The 18,413-nt window shown below is 40.8% G+C and overlaps 1 protein-coding gene across 12 annotated transcripts in view; it reads right to left on the reverse strand.

Annotated features, from left to right (window-relative positions):
* The window catches only part of adgrl2a (adhesion G protein-coupled receptor L2a), a 187,851-nt gene that overhangs the window by 76,879 nt on the left and 92,559 nt on the right, over positions 1-18,413 (reverse strand). For all 12 annotated transcript variants that reach the window (XR_008140754.1, XM_052523432.1, XM_035774596.2 and 9 more), the window contains one exon: positions 13,549-13,762. Coding sequence is in view for 11 of the 12 variants with exons in the window: in XM_052523432.1 (XP_052379392.1) it covers positions 13,549-13,762 (214 nt within the window). In the remaining variant the exon portion in view is untranslated. The remainder of the gene's footprint in view (positions 1-13,548; positions 13,763-18,413) is intronic.

Consider the following 18,413-nt stretch of genomic DNA (forward strand, 5'->3'; position numbering starts at 1 on the left):
CTTACCTAGCAAAGACTTATAGGCGAACTGGAGCCAGTGGGTTTGGCGACGAATATGTAGCGAGGGCCAGCCAACGAGAGCATACAGGTCTCAGTGGTGGGTAGTATATAGGGCTTTGGTGACAAAAACGGATGGCACTGTGATAGACTACGTGTTGGAGGCTATTTTGTAAATGATATCGCCAAAGTCAAGGATCGGTAGGATAGTGAGTTTTACGAGGGTATGTTTGGCAGCATGAAAGAAGGAGGCTTTGTTGCGAAATAGGAAGCAGATAATAGATTTCATTTTGGATTGGAGATGCTTAATGTGAGTCTGGAAGGAGAGTTTACAGTTGAACCAGACACCTAGGTATTTGTAGCTGTCCACATATTCTAAGTCAGGCGGGCGGGTTCGGGCAGCAATCGGTTGAATAGCATGCACTTAGATTTACTAGCATTAAAGCAGTTGGAGGCCACAGAAGGCGTGTTGTATGGCATTGAAGCTTGTTTAGAGGTTTGTTAGCCCAAGAAGGGCCAGAGGTATACAGAATGGTGTCGTCTGCGTAGAGGCGAATCAGAGAATCACCAGCAGCATGAGCGACATCATTGACATATAGTGGGGAGAAGAAGTATTTGATACACTGCCGATTTTGCAGGTTTTCCTACTTACAAAGCATGTAGAAGTCAGTCATTTTTTATCATAGGTACACTTCAAATGTGAGAGACGGAATCTAAAACAAAAATACAGAAAATCACATTGTATGATTTTTAAGTAATTAATTTGCATTTTATTGCATGACATACTGTAAGTATTTGATACATCCGAAAAGCAGAACTTAATATTTGGTACAGAAACCTTTGTTTGTAATTACAGAGATCATACGTTTCCTGTAGTTCTTGACCAGGTTTGCACACTGAAGCAGGGATTTTGGCCCACTCCAGCCTAACTGGTGCTTTCATCGGGACAGCGATGTTAGCCAGGAGTAGCCACTCGGATAGCAGCTAGCTAGCTGCGATGATCTGGTGTAAAGGTTCAGAGCTTGCGGTAGGAATCTGGACATGTGGTAGAGAAAAAGCAGTCCGATATGCTCTGGGTTGATATCGCGCTGTGCAGACTGGCAGGAATCGACTGGACTGAGGCTGGCTGATGTCCGAGTTAACGGTGATGACCGGTGATGGAAATTGAGATTAAAAATATATACAAAGAAAACGATATATACACAGGATAGAAAAGGGACAAGACAAAACAGACATCCAACTGCTACGCCATCTTGGAGACCATCCAAGTACCATCATTGTACCGTTTACACCTTCTGTATCCTGTGCATGTGACAAATAAACTACCACATGTGAATCATTAAAGAGATGGGTAAGGCTTAAGAGGGTATGAACGACGCTGAATGGGTGCAGACAAAGAACAGCTCTCCAATAAGTGTACCAAAACATTCAAGGACCATTTTCTCAAAAGTGGGGTCACAAGTTTATCAACTTTCAAAGCAGAATTACTTTCCCATTGTTCCTCAACTGCAGTGTATGATATACCATTTTCTAGCTCTCAAATGTTCCCCAATGTTCATCACTTGAGCTTATGCCACATCGCAAATGTTATTATCAGTTTATTATGACCCCTCTTGTCTTAGCCTCCAGTATTTATGCTGCAGTAGTTTATGTGTCGGTGGGCTAGGGTCAGTTTGTTATGTCTGGAGTACTTCTCCTGTCCTATTCGGTGTCCTGTGTGAATTTAAGTGTGCTCTCTCTAATTCTCTCTTTTTCTCTTTCTTTCTCTCTCTTGGAGGACCTGAGCCCTAGGACCATGCCTCAGGACTACCTGACATGATGACTCCTTGCTGTCCCCAGTCCACCTGGCCGTGCTGCTGCTCCAGTTTCAACTGTTCTGCCTTATTATTATTGGACCATGCTGGTCATTTATGAACATTTGAACATCTTGGCCATGTTCTGTTATAATCTCCACCCGGCACAGCCAGAAGAGGACTGGACACCCCACATAGCCTGGTTCCTCTCTAGGTTTCTTCCTAGGTTTTGGCCTTTCTAGGCAGTTTTTCCTAGCCACCATGCTTCTACACCTGCATTGCTTGCTGTTTGGGGTTTTAGGCTGGGTTTCTGTACAGCACTTTGAGATATCAGCTGATGTTCGAAGGGCTATATAAATAAATTTGATTTGATTTGATATAAAAGGGCCTTTTTCTTCAACAGTAAATTTACCCAACATCCAATTGCATCTTGGTTGAAGGATTTGTTCACAGAAAATGATGGTGATTGGGGTAATAAAAAACAAAGCCCTGGGGCCTATTCCGGCCCTGATACTAGGAAACAATGTATTACTAGTACAATTTTAAATATTAAAATAATAATACTATAAATTTGTATTTAAAATCTGTACTAAAACTCTATATCCTTGCAGGTCCAAAAATGTTGGGGAGGGGTCTCAGTTAAACATTTCTGTACAGACAATCACCCACTTGAGCTGCCTAATTGCTTGCAGCTGGCCATTCTAATTGAGCTACAGCAGTCCTAGGGCTATTTTCATAAAATCATGGTGCTCATATAAAACCCGATATAAAAATAACTCCTAGTGCCAACAAGATCCATCAAAGTCATTGCGTCTATGTGATACTACAAGACAGCAAGCAGTTCATTATGTTGCGAACCGTTTTCGATTACAGGAGGGTTTACTTAGATGATGTGCTTTCTTATCTCAGATTAGTTGTGGAAAAACATTAAAGAAAGTAATGCCCGCTGTGGGTCCTAAACATATGATTGCGAAATTATAAGAGAGAACATAGACATATATAATTGTATGCCAATTGTCCCACATATGGAGTTTTTCAGCTCATTTCAACTCAAAAAAGGGCAAAGAACAGTACCCCATTTTGACTTGTGGAAATGCAGAAGATCAGATCTCCTGGCTATAACACTGACTTTGCATTCTAATACCCAGTGAAAATCATCATATGTTTTGAAGATAATTGATGTTGGTTGCTTAGGAATTGTTTCATTGGATTTTCTTTCCATATTTCCTAAAAATGTGATATAACACTAAAAGCTTCATTTTTTAATTTGGATCATGAGTAAAATCATGCAGTATATGATTTGTTTTATTACAATTTTGAACCAAACGTGACCTTTGTCCTAAGGTTATGGGACATTGACTTTAAGTAAATTTATGAAAAAAATATTTTACTTCCCTTCACCTACTCTTGTAGTTATAACACATCAGTTTATTTCAAGAAACAATAGTCCCCAAGTCTACCAGTTCTGACTACATTTTGTCCCTAAAAGCAAATATCCACTTGATGTGACATAATTCTGGGATTAAACAAAGAGTCAGCATTTGGGCACTATTGCGCTGAGAAGGGTTCTCTTGCAATGAGGAAGTACAGAAGACATGGCTGGAGCACATGGCCTGAACAGATTGTAAACCTCATCAGAAATATTTAGCAAAATATTCAATTTCTCTGCCATTGAAATTAAAGGGGTCAGTTTCTTAGTCATTTGGGTCATTTGGTGTAACGCCTTTTGAACTTATATATGAAAATAATTCATATATTTTGAAACAATTTAAGTATAAAATAAAATGAAAACATGTTGTGGTGAAATCATATTTAGGCTTACTGTTAAAAATAAGGCCCCAAATAGACCATACAGCCTGGGATTTCTGTGTGACAGCTTACTTTTTCCTTGCTGTGACATGAAAATGGTGTCACACCTGAGGAAATACAGTAGCTGTCACTCCAGGGGACATAACCAATTAATAAACTTCTATAATTAACTTTTTAAAATCTATTTTTCATCAAATAACACGTATTGGCATTAGATTTATTTGTATCCTGTTGCAATTTTGTTCCTTTTAAGTGGTTATGAGTACAATATTTATATACTGTATTAATTCTCCCACACATGGTTTCTCGCTCTTGGCAGGTGACCATTCCTCTCGTGACCTCTGAGTCAGTCTCTGCCCTCTGGGGAGGGTCAAATTTGTTTTTACCTCTCTCTAGTGATGATGCAGGTAGATACAGTGCCTTCAGAAAGTATTTACATCCCTTGAATCTTTCCACATTTTATTGTGTTACAGCCTGATTTCATGTCACTGACCTACACAATTTCCCCATAATGTCAAAGTGGAATTACCATATGGTTTTAGAAATGTTTAGAAATTAATAAAAAATGAAAATTTGAAATGTCTCCAGTCGATTAGTATTCAACCCCTTTGTAATGGCAAAACTACAATTATTTTTATTTGTATTACCTTTATTTAACTAGTCTAACTAACTTATAATGACGGCCTACCTTGCCAGACGCTGGGTCAATTGTGCGCCTGCCCTATGTGACGCCCAATCACGGCCGAATGTGAGTCAGCCTGGATTCGAACCAGGGACTGTAGTGACGCCTCTTGCACTGAGATGCTGCGTCACTCGGGAGCCCAAATAAGTTCAAGAGTAAAAATTATGTAACAAGTCACATAATAAGTTGCATGGACTCACTCTGTGTGCAATAACAGTGTTTAACACGACTACCTCATCTCTGTACCCCACACATACAGATAATTGTAAGGTCCCTCAGTCGAGCAATGAATTTCAACCACAGATTCAACCACAAAAAAACAGGGAGGTTTTCCTATGCCTCATAAAGAAGGGCACCTGCTGATAGATGGGTAAAAAAAAACAGACATTGAATATCCTTTTGAGCATGGTGACGTTATTATTTACACTTTGGAAGGTGTATCAATACACCCAGTTACAACAAAGATACAGGAATCCTTCCTAACTCAGTTGCTAGAGAGGAAGGAAATTGAGGATGGATAAACAACATTGTAGTTACTCCACAATGCTAACACAGAGTGAAAAGAAGGAAGCCTGTGCAGAAAAAAAACAAAGCTAAAACATGCATTCTGTTTGCAATAAGACACTAAATTAAAACTGCAAAACATGGGGCAAAGAAATCAACTTTATGTCCTGAATACAAAGCATTACGTTAGGGTAAAAGCAACATAACACATCACTGAGTACCACTTAATATTTTTAAGCATGGTGGTGGCTGCATCATGTTATGGGTATGCTTGTTGTCGGAAAGGACTGGGGAGTTATTTTTGGTGATAAACAGACACTGGGAGACAAATTCCCCTTTCAGCAGGACAATAACCTAAAACACAAGGCCAAATATACACTGGAGTTGCTTACCAAGATGACATGGAATGTTCCTGAGTGGCTTAGTTACAGTTTTGACTTAAATCAGCTTTAGAATCTATGGCAAGACCAGAAAATGGCTGTCTAGCAATTATCAACAACCAACTTGACGGAGCTTGAATAATTTTTTAAGAGTAATGCACAAATATTCTATAATCCAAGTGTGTAAAAGCTCTTAGAGACTTACCCAAAAAGACTCACTGCTGTAATCACTGCCAGAGTTGATTGTAACATATTCTGACATTTCTGCGTTTAATTTTCAATACATTTGCAGAAATGTCAAAAAACATGTTTTCACTTTGTCATTATGTGGTATTGTGTGTAGATGGGTGAGAGAAAAACATATTTAATCCATTTTGAATTCAGGCTGTAACAAAACAAAATGTGGAATAAGTCAAGGGGTTTGAATACTTTCTGAAGGCACTGTATTGGGGTGGGCTGTGTTGCTCCCATTCCTGGTCCTCACTCCCTGCATTAGACCATCCATCCCCTTGGTCCCTCTCTGTCTGTCTAACCAGTTTCACTCCTCCTGACCGATTGTTACGTGATCCACCCTGGGAGGGCCCCCATTAGCCGTGCATCTTTCAGAGATTTCCCCACTGCTCTCCAACACGCTCGGCCTCACGCCGAGCGAGACCCAGCGTCCATCTCAGTGGTCCTCCCATAGGGTTCCGATTCAGGGCATGGCACACCTAGGCAGCGTGCATGGGGGGGGGGGGGAACCATCCTATTATGCACTGACGCCAGAGAACCATTACGTTTCTCAAACCCTGCCGTTGACTGTTATGTTCTATACTCCAAAAAGCCTCCAATAGAACACCTCTCGAGCGGCTTCGGCTGTGGGTAGGTCAGGGCCTCCCACTCGGTGCCCACAAGTGTGCTTGGGTCTCATCAATCACTGGAGGACTGGGTCCCTGTGCTTCGCTGTGTGCCCAGGTAAACCTCAATGTTGCAGGGTTGATCCTGGTTGATCCTGCCAGCATTTTCTTCAGGTATAGATATTTCTGTGAAATGCTTAATTACAAGCCCTTAACCAACAATGCAGTTTTAAGAAAATAATTACTAAATAAGAAAAAAATAATTACTAAATAAACTAAAGTTTTAAAAAACCTTCTCCTCCCTCCTGTAGACAAAAAAGGTCGATACCAGTTTGCTAAGGAAATAAACCCCTCTCTCTCCAGATGAAATCTCGCATCTTGTGACGGCCGGCCGCCCAACAACCTGCCCGCTCGACCCTATCACCTCGCTCATCAACTCATCCCTGACCGCTGGCTACGTCCCTTCCGTCTTCAAGAGAGCGAGAGTTGCACCCCTTCTGAAAAAACCTACACTCGATCCCCTCCGATGTCAACAACTACAGACCAGTATCCCTTCTTTCTTTTCTCTCCAAAACTCTTGAACGTGCCCTCCCGCTATCTCTCTCAGAATGACCTTCTTGATCCAAATCAGTCAGGTTTCAAGACTAGGAGACTGCTCTATCACGGAGGCTCCGCACCGCTGAAGCTAACTATCTCTCCTCTGCTCTCATCCTTCTAGACCTATCGGCTGCCTTCGATACTGTGAACCATCAGATCCTCCTCTCCACCCTCTCCGAGTTGGGCATAACGCATGTACAGGTGTACCAGGTGGCGTGGCGAGAATCTGTCTCCTCACCACGCGCTCTCACCACTGGTGTCCCCCAGGGCTCTGTTCTAGGCCCTCTCCTATTCTCGCATACACCAAGTCACTTGGCTCTGTCATAACCTCACATGGTCTCTCCTATCATTGGCAGAGACATTAATCTTCTCCTTTCCTCCTTTCTGATGACCAGGTGGTGAATCGCATCTCTGCATGTCTGGCAGACATATCAGTATGATCACCACCTCAAGCTGAACCTCGGCAAGACGGAGCTGCTCTTCCTCCCGGGAAAGGAAATCAGGTTGACAACTCCATTGTGTCCTCCTCCCAGAGCGCTAAGAACCTTGGCGTAAACAAACCCTGCAAATGGCCCGTTCCTGTAGGTTCATGCTCTACAACATCCCCAGAGTACGACCCTGCCTCACACAGGAAGCGGCGCAGGTCCTAATCCAGGCACTTGTCATCTCCCGTCTGGATTACTGCAACTTGTTGGGCTCCTGCCTGTGCCATTAAACCCCTACAACTCATCCAGAACGCCGCAGCCCGTCTGGTGTTCAACCTTCCCAAGTTCTCTCACGTCACCCCGCTCCTCCGCTCTCTCCACTGGCTTCCAGTTGAAGCTCGCATCCGCTACAAGACCATGGTGCTTGCCTACGGAGCTGTGAGGGGAACGGCACCTCAGGTACCTCCAGGCTCTGATCAGGCCCTACACCCAAACAAGGGCACTGCGTTCATCCACCTTCTGGCCTGCTCGCCTCCCTACCACTGAGGAAGTACAGTTCCCGCTCAGCCCAGTCAAAACTAAATCACCACCTTCCGGAGACACCTGGGAATACCTAGAAGGATAAAGTAATCACCCCCCTTAAAAGATTTAGATGCACTATTGTAAAGTGGCTACATGTCATAACGAGAATGCACCAATTTGTAAGTCGCTCTGGATAAGAGCGTTGACTTAAATGTAATGTAAATGTGAACAGAGGGTGTCACATGGTTATAGTTACATGGTAGTTAGAATGACTACGCATAGATAATAAACAGCGAGTAGCAGAAGTGTAAACAAATGCAAATAGTTCAGGTAGCCATTTGATTAATTGTTCAGCAGTCTTTTGGACCTAGACTTGGTGCTCCGGTACCACTTGCCGTGCGTTAGCAGAGTGAACAGTCTATGACTTGCGTGATTGGAGTCTTTGGCAATTTTTCGTGCCTTCCTCTGACACCGCTTAGTATAGAGGCCCTGGATGGCAGGAAGCTTGGCCCCAGTGATGTACTGGGCCATACGCACTACCCTCTGTAGAACCCTACGGTCGGATGCCGAGCAATTGCGGTGATGCAACCGTTCAGGATGCTCTTGATGGTGCAGCTGTATAACTTTGAGGATCTGGGGACCCATGCCAAATCTTTTCAGAGGGGGAATAGCTGTTGCCTTCTTCACATACCAAACATTAAGCTATGCAAGTCCAAAGATTAAGCCGGTCTGTACAGTGAAAGTGTGAATGGCTCATTATATCAGCTATGGTTCGATTAATCGCTCTAATGTTACTTGGATAACTGTGGCAATTCTAGATGTGAGATACTGTGCTGAACTTTGGGAATGCATACATTTAGCAGAGCCAAAACCTATTTTTACATTGAAAGAGCAGGTAATTTCCATGTAAAATGACCCATCAAATCAAATAAAAGATTTGGGAATTTATACCACATTGAACCATTATCCATCCTAAAAATATGAAATAAACAAAGGCTTAGATTTCTTGTCAAAATGTTTGACCAGAAAAAGTCTTAAAAAGTATTAGAAATGCATCAAAACACAATCATGTTGAAGTAAAGACCCCTGCCAACTATTATCAACACCTATTTAGTTTTGGATCCATTTTTCTGCCTTCTGTAAGTTTAAGAAACATTGCCTTATGCCTTGAAATTCCATTACCAAAAACCCACATATTTTAAAGATATTTTCTAAGGATAATGAAAGTTCACAGAAGTAACAAGTAAAGGTACACCTATCAATTAGTTGGAGTGTTTTTGTTTATGAATTATTTAGTGATTAAAACTCAAATTTCCCCCAAAAATCGGTAACTGAATTTCTGCAATTGAATTTGCTACAATAAGAAATCATAGTAGTCACAAACCACAGCTGAGTACATAGGTTTGGACAGTACTGCACAGCACAGTAAAGAAAGTAGAGTATAATTCCGTTTTTTTTTGTAAAATGTTCAGTGTAATTCGTTAAAAGTAGTCCTAATGCATAAAGTTGTGTGGTTTGTTCAACTTTTAAATCAATGGTTTTGTTTAGCATACATTTTAAGTGGAGTGAGTCTCTGTTACTGTGGAATTGCCCCGCATTTCATTAATGCCTTGTGATCTTGGGTGCTAATTCAAGCTGTCGCTAATGATAGAATTATGAAAATTATTTGTTTTGCATTCACCCATTAATAAGTTATGCAGCAAACAATATGTTATTATAGTGTGAAGACTAGATCAAAGAAAACATACCACTAAATCCTAACTTCAAATACATTTATTTTCCGTGGCTTTCACATAAAGAATGTATTGATGTCAATGGAAGATTTTCACAAAATATGATGTTATCCAGTGTTAGTATTTGGCTCAGCGTGATACAGTTGTGCGAATGGTCAAAATATTAGATTTTTTTTTTTCCATTAATTTAATTGTCTCTGACTGGCATGAGCTGGTTTTAAACATACAAGAACCATTTCATCCCAAAAATGCTACACTTTTATGGACAAGCTGTGCATTAAAAACAAAGCAAAAATAGATAAATTATAACGTCAATGCAACCAAAAGCAGTCACTCGCTAATACAGTATACTCGTTGATGGAAGCCAGCTAGTTTATTCAACACTATCACAATGGAGGGTCATATTCTCATAGACACCTTTGTAAAGTCTGTGGAACCTTTGTTCCAACGAGATACACCCTTTTCACATTATTGTGCCGACCCCATGTGTACTCTGCTAGCTCGGAAATTTTATTTTTTTATTGTCATATGGCCCATTCCAGCAACGATGGTGGAGTTTGGCTTGGAGTTTGGCTTGGTTTGGCCGGCGTGAAAAGGCTATTAGAGGCTTGGGTGAAAATATGTTGGAGAATGTCTAAGGACAATGTTTGATCCAGTGGACAATTTCTCTGTGACTATATGTCTGAGCCTGTGTACTACTCAGCAGGGTCAAACACATGGGGTATTAGAAACCTCTCAGGCCAGATCAACCGTGGGAGTCAGCTATCTGACTTCATCAAATACGACTTGACAATAACCCCCCTGAATACAACGGCAACTCTGTTTTATTTCATTATTTCTTATTTCCCCAGACAGATTTGCCAGAGTTGCTGACAGCCTCAAATGATCCAATATCTTGGGTTGTGGCGCTCGTACGTCATGCCATCCCATGCACTTTGTCTCACTGCAACCCTGTGTGACAGGACCTTGTGTATTAAGATGCACAACTATACTGCGGATTGTTTACTGAGGTGTGCAGGTGTTCATGTCTATTCCAGCCACATGCAAGCAATGCTTTGTGGAGTCAGAGAAAGTGCTTACTATTAGAATATTAGTCAATTTTTTATTATGAAAATCAGTGTATTGCTAAAAAGACTATCCTGAGCCCTATACTACGAATATAGTTTGAGAAATTAGCGAGGAAACTTTGGTCAACTCAGAGTTCAAACTGGGATAACCGGTACCACGAATGTGGCTCACCTTTTAGCCAGGAAAATGTATATGGCAACGAATCCTTCAGAACTAACCTGCTCCAGGGTAGGCTAACTCGGGGCTAACTACATTCATCCCGAATGAAGAATCTAAACAGCAAGGTGAAGAACAATTAAATCAGATTCTCTCTCTCAGTTTTTCACAATCCCTGACATTTAATCCTCGTAAAAATTCCCTGTTTTAGGTGAGTTAGGATCACCACTTTATTTAAAGAACGTAAAATGTCAGAATAATAGTAGAGAGAATTTATTTAAACTTTTGTTACTTTCATCACATTCCCAGTGGGTCAGAAGTTTACATACACTCAATTAGTATTTGGTAGCATTGCCTTTAAATTGTTTAACTTGGGTCAAACATTTCGGGTAGCCTTCCACGAGCTTCCCACAATAAGGTGGGTGAATTTTGGCCCATTCCTCCTGACTGTAACGCTCGTCGTCGGTGGAAGGAAGAGTGGACCAAAGCGCAGCGTGGAAATTGTTCATGATATTTATTTTCAAGAAACACTCAAAATAACAAATCAAAAAACGAAAGCGAACAGTTCTGTCAGGCACAAACACTGGACAGAAAATAACACCCGACAAAACCCAAACGGAAAATCACAACTTTATATATGATCCCCAATCAGAGACAACAATAGACAGCTGCCTCAGATTGGGAACCACACTTGGCAAAACAACAAGGAAATAGAAAACATAGATTTTCCCACCCGAGTCACACCCTGACCTAACCAAACATAGAGAATAAATAAGGTCATCTCTAAGGTCAGGGCGTGACACTGACTGAGCTGGTGTAACTGAGTCAGGTTTGTAGGCCTCCTTGCTCGCACACGCTTTTTCAGTTCTGCCTACAGATTTCTATAGGATTGAGATCAGGGCTTTGTGATGGCCACTCCAATACCTTCACTTTGCTGTCCTTAAGCCATTTTGCCACAACTTTAGAAGTATGCTTGGGGTAATTGTCCATTTGGAAGACCCATTTGCGACCAAGCTTTAACTTCCTGACTGATGTCTTGAGATGTTGATTCAATATATCCCATAAGTTTCCTCCCTCATGACGCCATCTATTTTGAAAAGTGCACCAGTCCCTCCTGCAGCCAAGCACTCCCACAACATGATGCTGCCACCCCCTTGCTTCACGTTTGGGATGATGTTCTTCGGGTTGCAAGCCTCCCCCTATTTCCTCCAAACATAATGATGGTTATTATAGCCAAACAGTTCTATTTTTGCTTCATCAGATCAGAGGACATTTCTCCAAAAAGTACGATATTTGTCCCCATGTACAGTTGCAAACTGTCGTCTGTCTTTTGTATGGCGGTTTTGAAGCAGTGGCTTCTTCCTTGCTGAGCTGCCTTCCAGGTTATGTCGATATAGAACTCGTTTTACTGTGGATATAGATACTTTTGTACCTGTTTCCACCAGCATCTTCACAAGGTATTTTGCTGTCGTTCTGGGATTGATTTGCATTTTTCTTTAAAGTACGTTCATCTCGAAGAGACAGAACAGAACGCGTCTCATTCCTGAGAGGTATGACGGCTGCCTGGTCCCATGGTGTTTCTATTTGCTTACTATTGTTTGTACAGATGAACATGGTACCTTCAGGGATTTGGAAATTGCTCCCAAAGATGAACCAGACTTGTGTCTACAAATTTTTTCTGGGGTCTTGGCTGATTTCTTTTGATATTCCCATAATGTTAAGCAAAGAGGCACTGGGTTTGAAGGTAGGCCTTGAAATACATCCCCAGGTACACCTCCAATTTACTCAAATAATTAGCCTATCGGAAGCTTCTGAAGCCATGACATAATTTTTGTGATACAGTGAATTATAAGTGAAATAATCTGTCTGTAAACAATTGTTGGAAAAAGGACATGTGTCATGCACAAAGTAGATGTCCTAACCGACTTGCCAAAACTATAGTTTGTTAATAATTAACAAGAAATTTGTGGAGTGGTTGAAAAACAAGTTTTAATGACTCCAACATAAGTGTATGTAATCTTCCGACTTCAACTGTATGTATCCTATTCTACTGTATCTTAGTCTATGCCGCTCTGACATTGCTCGTCCATAAATGTATATATTCTTAATTCCATTCCTTTACTTAGACTTGTGTGTATTGTGCATATGTTGTGAAATTGTGAGATGTTACGTATTAGATATTACTGCACTGTTGGAGATAGAAACACAAGCATTTCGATACACCCGCAATAACATCTGCTAAACACGTTTATGTGACCAATAAAATTGGATTTGATTTACAATAATTGTATCAATAGGAGAGGGAAAAAGGTGCTTGTGCATTGATAAACACACCAATGCACACCACAGTAATAAAATAAAGATGCCACTTCTAAAAGTCTATTTCACACGATAGCCTGCTGAATTTGCAATATAACTTTTCTTTCATTTTGATTTTGGCACAAATTAAAATGTGGCACTGACTTGCGCATGGATTGATGTTTCAGCAGTGTCTCGATGAACACCCATACAGAAAACGAATGTATTATAATACACACTGAGTATACCAAACATTAGGAACACCTTCCTAATATTGAGTTATATATGTCTTAATTGTCTCAAGGTTTACAAATCCTTCTTTAATCTGTCTCCTCCCCTTCGTCTACACTGATTGAAGTGGATTTAACAAGTGACATCAATAGGGGATCATAACTTTCACCAGCATTCGCCTACAGTATGTCATGGAAAGAGCAGGTGTTCATAATGATTTGTACACTCAGTGTATGTCACTATATTAGGGTTTGGTATGGACAGTTCAGTGTTCGACTAGCCATGTGTGACATGTAAGCGCAGTTACAAGCCTGCAAGAGTTAGGGGCAGGTGGACGAGCAATATCTACTGTCATAGTATGGATGAAGCCTGAGCTGGAGTAGCAAGCTAACTGAAGCCGAGTAGATCTAGCTTGCTTCATAGTATACCCCTCTGTAGTGTGTAGTCCAAAGACTCCTGTCTGTACAAAAAACAGGTGTAAAAACAACAGTTCCCATCAGGAATTACAGGGGGTTTACCTTTGTGACATGATCTTGTAGGCGTCTGGGAGATAGCAGTTTATGTTCTCCATCTGGAAGGGGTCAGCGTCGCAGATCTTGTCGTCAGTTCGGCCGTAGTTGGCACTTTCAATCATGATGACATCACTTCCTGGACAGCGTAGGTCGATCGGATAACCCTCACAAGACAGCTCTCTTCTCACTAAGCCGAACGGCAGGGCAGCCCGGATAAACCCTGAGGGAATAGAAGAGTCTTCTATCAGTACAAAAGAAAATCAAAGAGAGAAATGTAGCCACTCTGAAAAAGACTCACCAAGGCTGTAGCCTGGAAAATTACTAAGAATTACAAAACGTGCTTGGCTAAGACAGGGATATGAGATGCCAGAACTTTCATCTCACAAGTACATTTCTGAAGAAATGTTACATCACTAAGTGTTTGAAAATGGTTAATTGTTTTGGATCCTGGAATTACTGTACTGTTTATCAATGACGAATGTGAAACCTCTCCTTTAAAAATGTTACTATTTTGATGAACAGTTTCGGACTCTCCTTTTTAACTGAAATGCTGTGTATCAATTAGCTTTAACGACACCATTTGAAGCACTGCATTTAAGTTTCCCTTATTCTCTCCATGGAAATTTAGAGAGGTGGGGGCTTGTGTTCACGGCCAAATAGCTGGGCTTATGGCTGGGTAAAGTTAACTATTTTGCTCCGTTTTCTTCTCTCTCAATTAATGATCAATTAATGACAGCTTTCCTTCCATTCCAGCTATGAACTGTCACATCTTCAGAATATTAAAGGAACTGTAGCTAATACATCATTCTCTAGAAATAGACTGAACTCTCTAAAACGTGTCCATGACAATGGTTTCACCGAGTTACAATTTAGTACAGACACAGACTTCTGGCATTTGCACTGCTGAGGAGAACTCTTACCACATATTGCCCTGTATATAATAACGTTGTTAACTGTAACTTTTCTGTCTTGGTTGAAGCACATGTCATTAAGTGTTTACCGACTTCTTCCTCTCTAATGAGTCTGTGTTCACAGTCTGGTGGCTTGAAAAAATGTCATTACTCCATTTCATACACTCATTTGTTGTGAAAGACTGGCAATGGCAACCGGGACAGATCCTGTCTGTGCTATCCTTGATAATTACCCAGGGCCTTTGCATTTCATAAATTAAATAGTTTATACTCACCAAGCATGAGCGCAGTGTGCTCAAAGCAATTCACTTGAACTCTGCTAAATTGGCCCGCGAGGCTAAGTTTTTTTTCTCCCATCGAATGCTTCATCAATTAACAACCAATAAGATTACTTTGCACAATGTAACGCTGTACTACTGTTGTTAGAGACAATCAACATTCCGGGTTTTGTCCCTCTCTAGAAGTGCTACCCTGGTGTTTTGCTAAGGAAGATTAATGTCAGTTTAGATTGTCTGATGTTTCCGCTTTTGTGCCAATAAGATGGTTTTGTTAATGTGCTCAATGCTTTACAGTGTAGATTTTAGAGGAAATAATGGTTGAATCACTATAGAGTCAGATTGCTGTCTTTAATAGTTGTATTCGTCTTTTATTTATGTTTGGAAGAACCAGAACATGGGGGAAAGAGGCTACTTTGCTATTGGTCTTTTTTTGACATCCAACTTTCTCATCCGACCAATTAAACATGAAAAGGGAAAAGCATTCAAGTCTGATAGGCTTTCACCTTACTTCAAAGTCTGCATTTTTTTTTCTCCTCACTTTCAGTAGAAAAATATTATGCTTTAGGTGATACACAATTCAGAGGTGTTGTTGGCTCGCGAGAAATCCTCAAGTTAAAAAAAAATAAAAAACGCGGCATGTCAGAAACATGATTTGACAACCAATCTAACGTTTATGTCAATGCATTCCAGCATAGCTCTATCATAAGTCAGTCACACACAATGTAATAACTAAGAGCACCTATGTAATACATCATACATTATCCTTATTATAGACGTAAAATACTTTAAAACACCAGCAAATCAGAGACAAGTGATTTTAATTTTGGAAATCTGTTCAAAAGTATTCCCACACATACTAGAGAGATATACAGTGTGTGTGATTGTATACAAATGTAAGCAAGGTTTGAAATGATTGTGTTTTAGTCAAACGTTACATATGTTTGGGCTTTTTGTAGTCTACAAATTATTTCTAATTATGTTCTGGCCCTCTTCCCATCCGCTCAAGAAAAAATTGTCGCTCGGCTGAATCTAGTTGATGATCACTGTATAAATCAATTGATGACAATTTACAATTTGTATACTCACACACCCCTTTCACACTAGTCAATGTGTAATGTCTTTCTTTTATGTCTTACGGTTTTCACTGGAAGAGCCAGCTTTGCTTTTAGCACCAGTATGGTACAGGTAAAACATTTAGAAAGCTCCTTTTCAATGTTTTCCCCTGAAAAATGGCTTTGTCCACAATTGTACTGTGAGTGAGCAACAAAACTGGTTTCAAGATTGTGGCACATTTTCAAGGTGAAGACTAAAATGACTACGGGGTTATACCCAGGACTTGTACAGTATTGGTACGTAACACATACCTAGTCTGACAAAATTGAACATTATTATTATTACTATGTTTGCTCAAATTGAGAACTTTACATTTGCCTTTGGTGACCACTGGCCAGTTGGCTATTGCCAAGCTTCAAATGTCATGCATATTTTGATCATATTGCCAACCAGATTCACACAGACCTTGAGGGGCAGGTGCTCGCTCAAAGAAGAAAGTAAAAAAAGACCCCCCACAACAACAATTTGTTTGCCCCAAATTCTCTACTGATAATACTTCAGAATTCTGTACTGCTCCCTTTAGTCAAATTTCATTTTTTATTTTAATAGACATTTCTTTTTCAGCAAAAACCTGCTGCTCACAGAGGGCAAGGTTATCAGCTATGTAGTTAGCTAGCTAACTGTTAGCTATGCTGTTGTAACAATTTAACTACTCTTTACTTGTTTGGAGTTTGTTCTGCTGCTAACATCTGCAGTAGGCATTTTACAACTGAAAGACGATGCCCAGAGCTTACCCAAGATGTTGCACAACGATTGAAGTCAATAACTCAATGATTAAGTCAAAGTATGATATATTTGGGCTTGAAGTGGAAAAGTGGGGACATTGGACTTGTTCCAAGGTAATGGTGTTTCCCTTATGATATGACAGACTAATACTTTTCAGACTACGTTTATTTCCAGGGAGGGTTATGTTTGAATGTTACCACCCACCAGCATGGCAAAGTTCGTCTTCTTCGTGACGGAGCCAAAACAGCCTTTCGACATTCATTTGCTATTGCTCTTGCTATATCTATCTGTCTGTCTATCATTATCGTTTGTGCTTTGTCCATGTATCTGTTTGTCTCGGTTTGTAGCTTTATACATTCTGTCTGCCTGTCTGTCCATTTGTGCAATCCCCCCCCTATGATGCTTGTAGGATTGCCAGTTGCAACACCAAAGACCTGGGATTGCATGAGTTGCTCTGCCGACGTCAAGTTTACCAGCAGCCAACGTCAATTTGACCAGCAGTGGATACGTTTCCTCGGATTGGATGAGCAGGATGAAAATGTACAGGCATCATTTTGAAATGCACTTTTCAACCGGGAGTCTTTCTCAAACTATTTACCGGTGGAGATGGACTTTCAGAGGAGACTTCGGCTCAAATATGATGACAATACGACCATCTATCCGGACGGCGAGACTGTAAGTAAAAAGAGCCTCTGAGCTACTTAGCTGCTCAAATGTCAATTCTAAATTTGCCGTAGGAAATGTGCTTCTTGAAATGCTTATGCAATTAGAAAGCTAACATTTGTTGTGATAGCTGGGATAGCCAACGTTAGCAGTGCTAAATGTGTAACGTTATGGTATCAAAACTTTGGAGTGAAGTGAGAGGTCTTATGTACATATATTTACAGGTTTCTATCACAAGAGAGAACAGCTGCCAGACAGACCTGCCACAGGCTTGCGATTTCTCAGCACGGAATATGTGTGTCTTGCGCTACAACACCACTAGCATGCATGCCTGAAGCTTCGGTGCCTACTTGCATTCCAGTGAAAAGGTCAAGAGTGGACTGTTCCACTGATGACTATAGTTATCAGTTATCACTGGCATCATCTGCGGCATGGTAAGATACTTCGTAGTGACCTTGTAATGGTCATGTATGACTAAATGTGTTGTTGCACAGATACATTTGATCGGTGAAATGTATTGCTGTGCCAAAGTACTAGATCTAGACTAATGTAGACAGTGAAAAAATTGTACCTCACACCTGCAACCTTTTATCACTGCTACAGAGTCCCAGACACGCCTGTTCTTATGGTGAGGAAGTACATTGTGTATGAAGACTGCCTGCTGCAGCAGCTTTTCCAATCCTGTCCAGTTTGCACCAAAGAATGTGAAATCATGAAGCGGTTCCAAGTTACCCTGATCTGCATTGCCCAGATTTGCCCTCACTGTGACAACACCAAGATGTGGACGAGTACAACACCCCTTCAGGCAACCTCCACCTGACTGCAGGTATAGCTCTTCTGGCTCTTCTTTTGCTCAGACAACAAGGTAAAGCAAAATATGTTCTAGTGTAATCTGAAACCTTGGATGTAAGTATATAATGCTGATCTACGTTTTTATGTGCTTCATTTATATTTCAGTTCCTGAATGTGCTAAAAGTGCAGACCATTTGCAAATAAACCGACTACAACCATCAGTGAAAGGTACTGCATCCAACCACATACTGGCAGTGGAAGTCAGAGTAGAAAGTCCTCCTCCGACAGTCTGACGAGGAAGCTGTGGATCTGAAAGCAGACTCACTTGGCCACTGTGCAAAATTTGTTTTGTGAAATATATTTGCACGCTGTCTGTCTACTTTCGAAT

Source organism: Oncorhynchus keta, chromosome 8 (assembly GCF_023373465.1).
Source record: "Oncorhynchus keta strain PuntledgeMale-10-30-2019 chromosome 8, Oket_V2, whole genome shotgun sequence".
In the NCBI taxonomy this organism is placed as follows: Eukaryota; Metazoa; Chordata; class Actinopteri; order Salmoniformes; family Salmonidae; genus Oncorhynchus; species Oncorhynchus keta.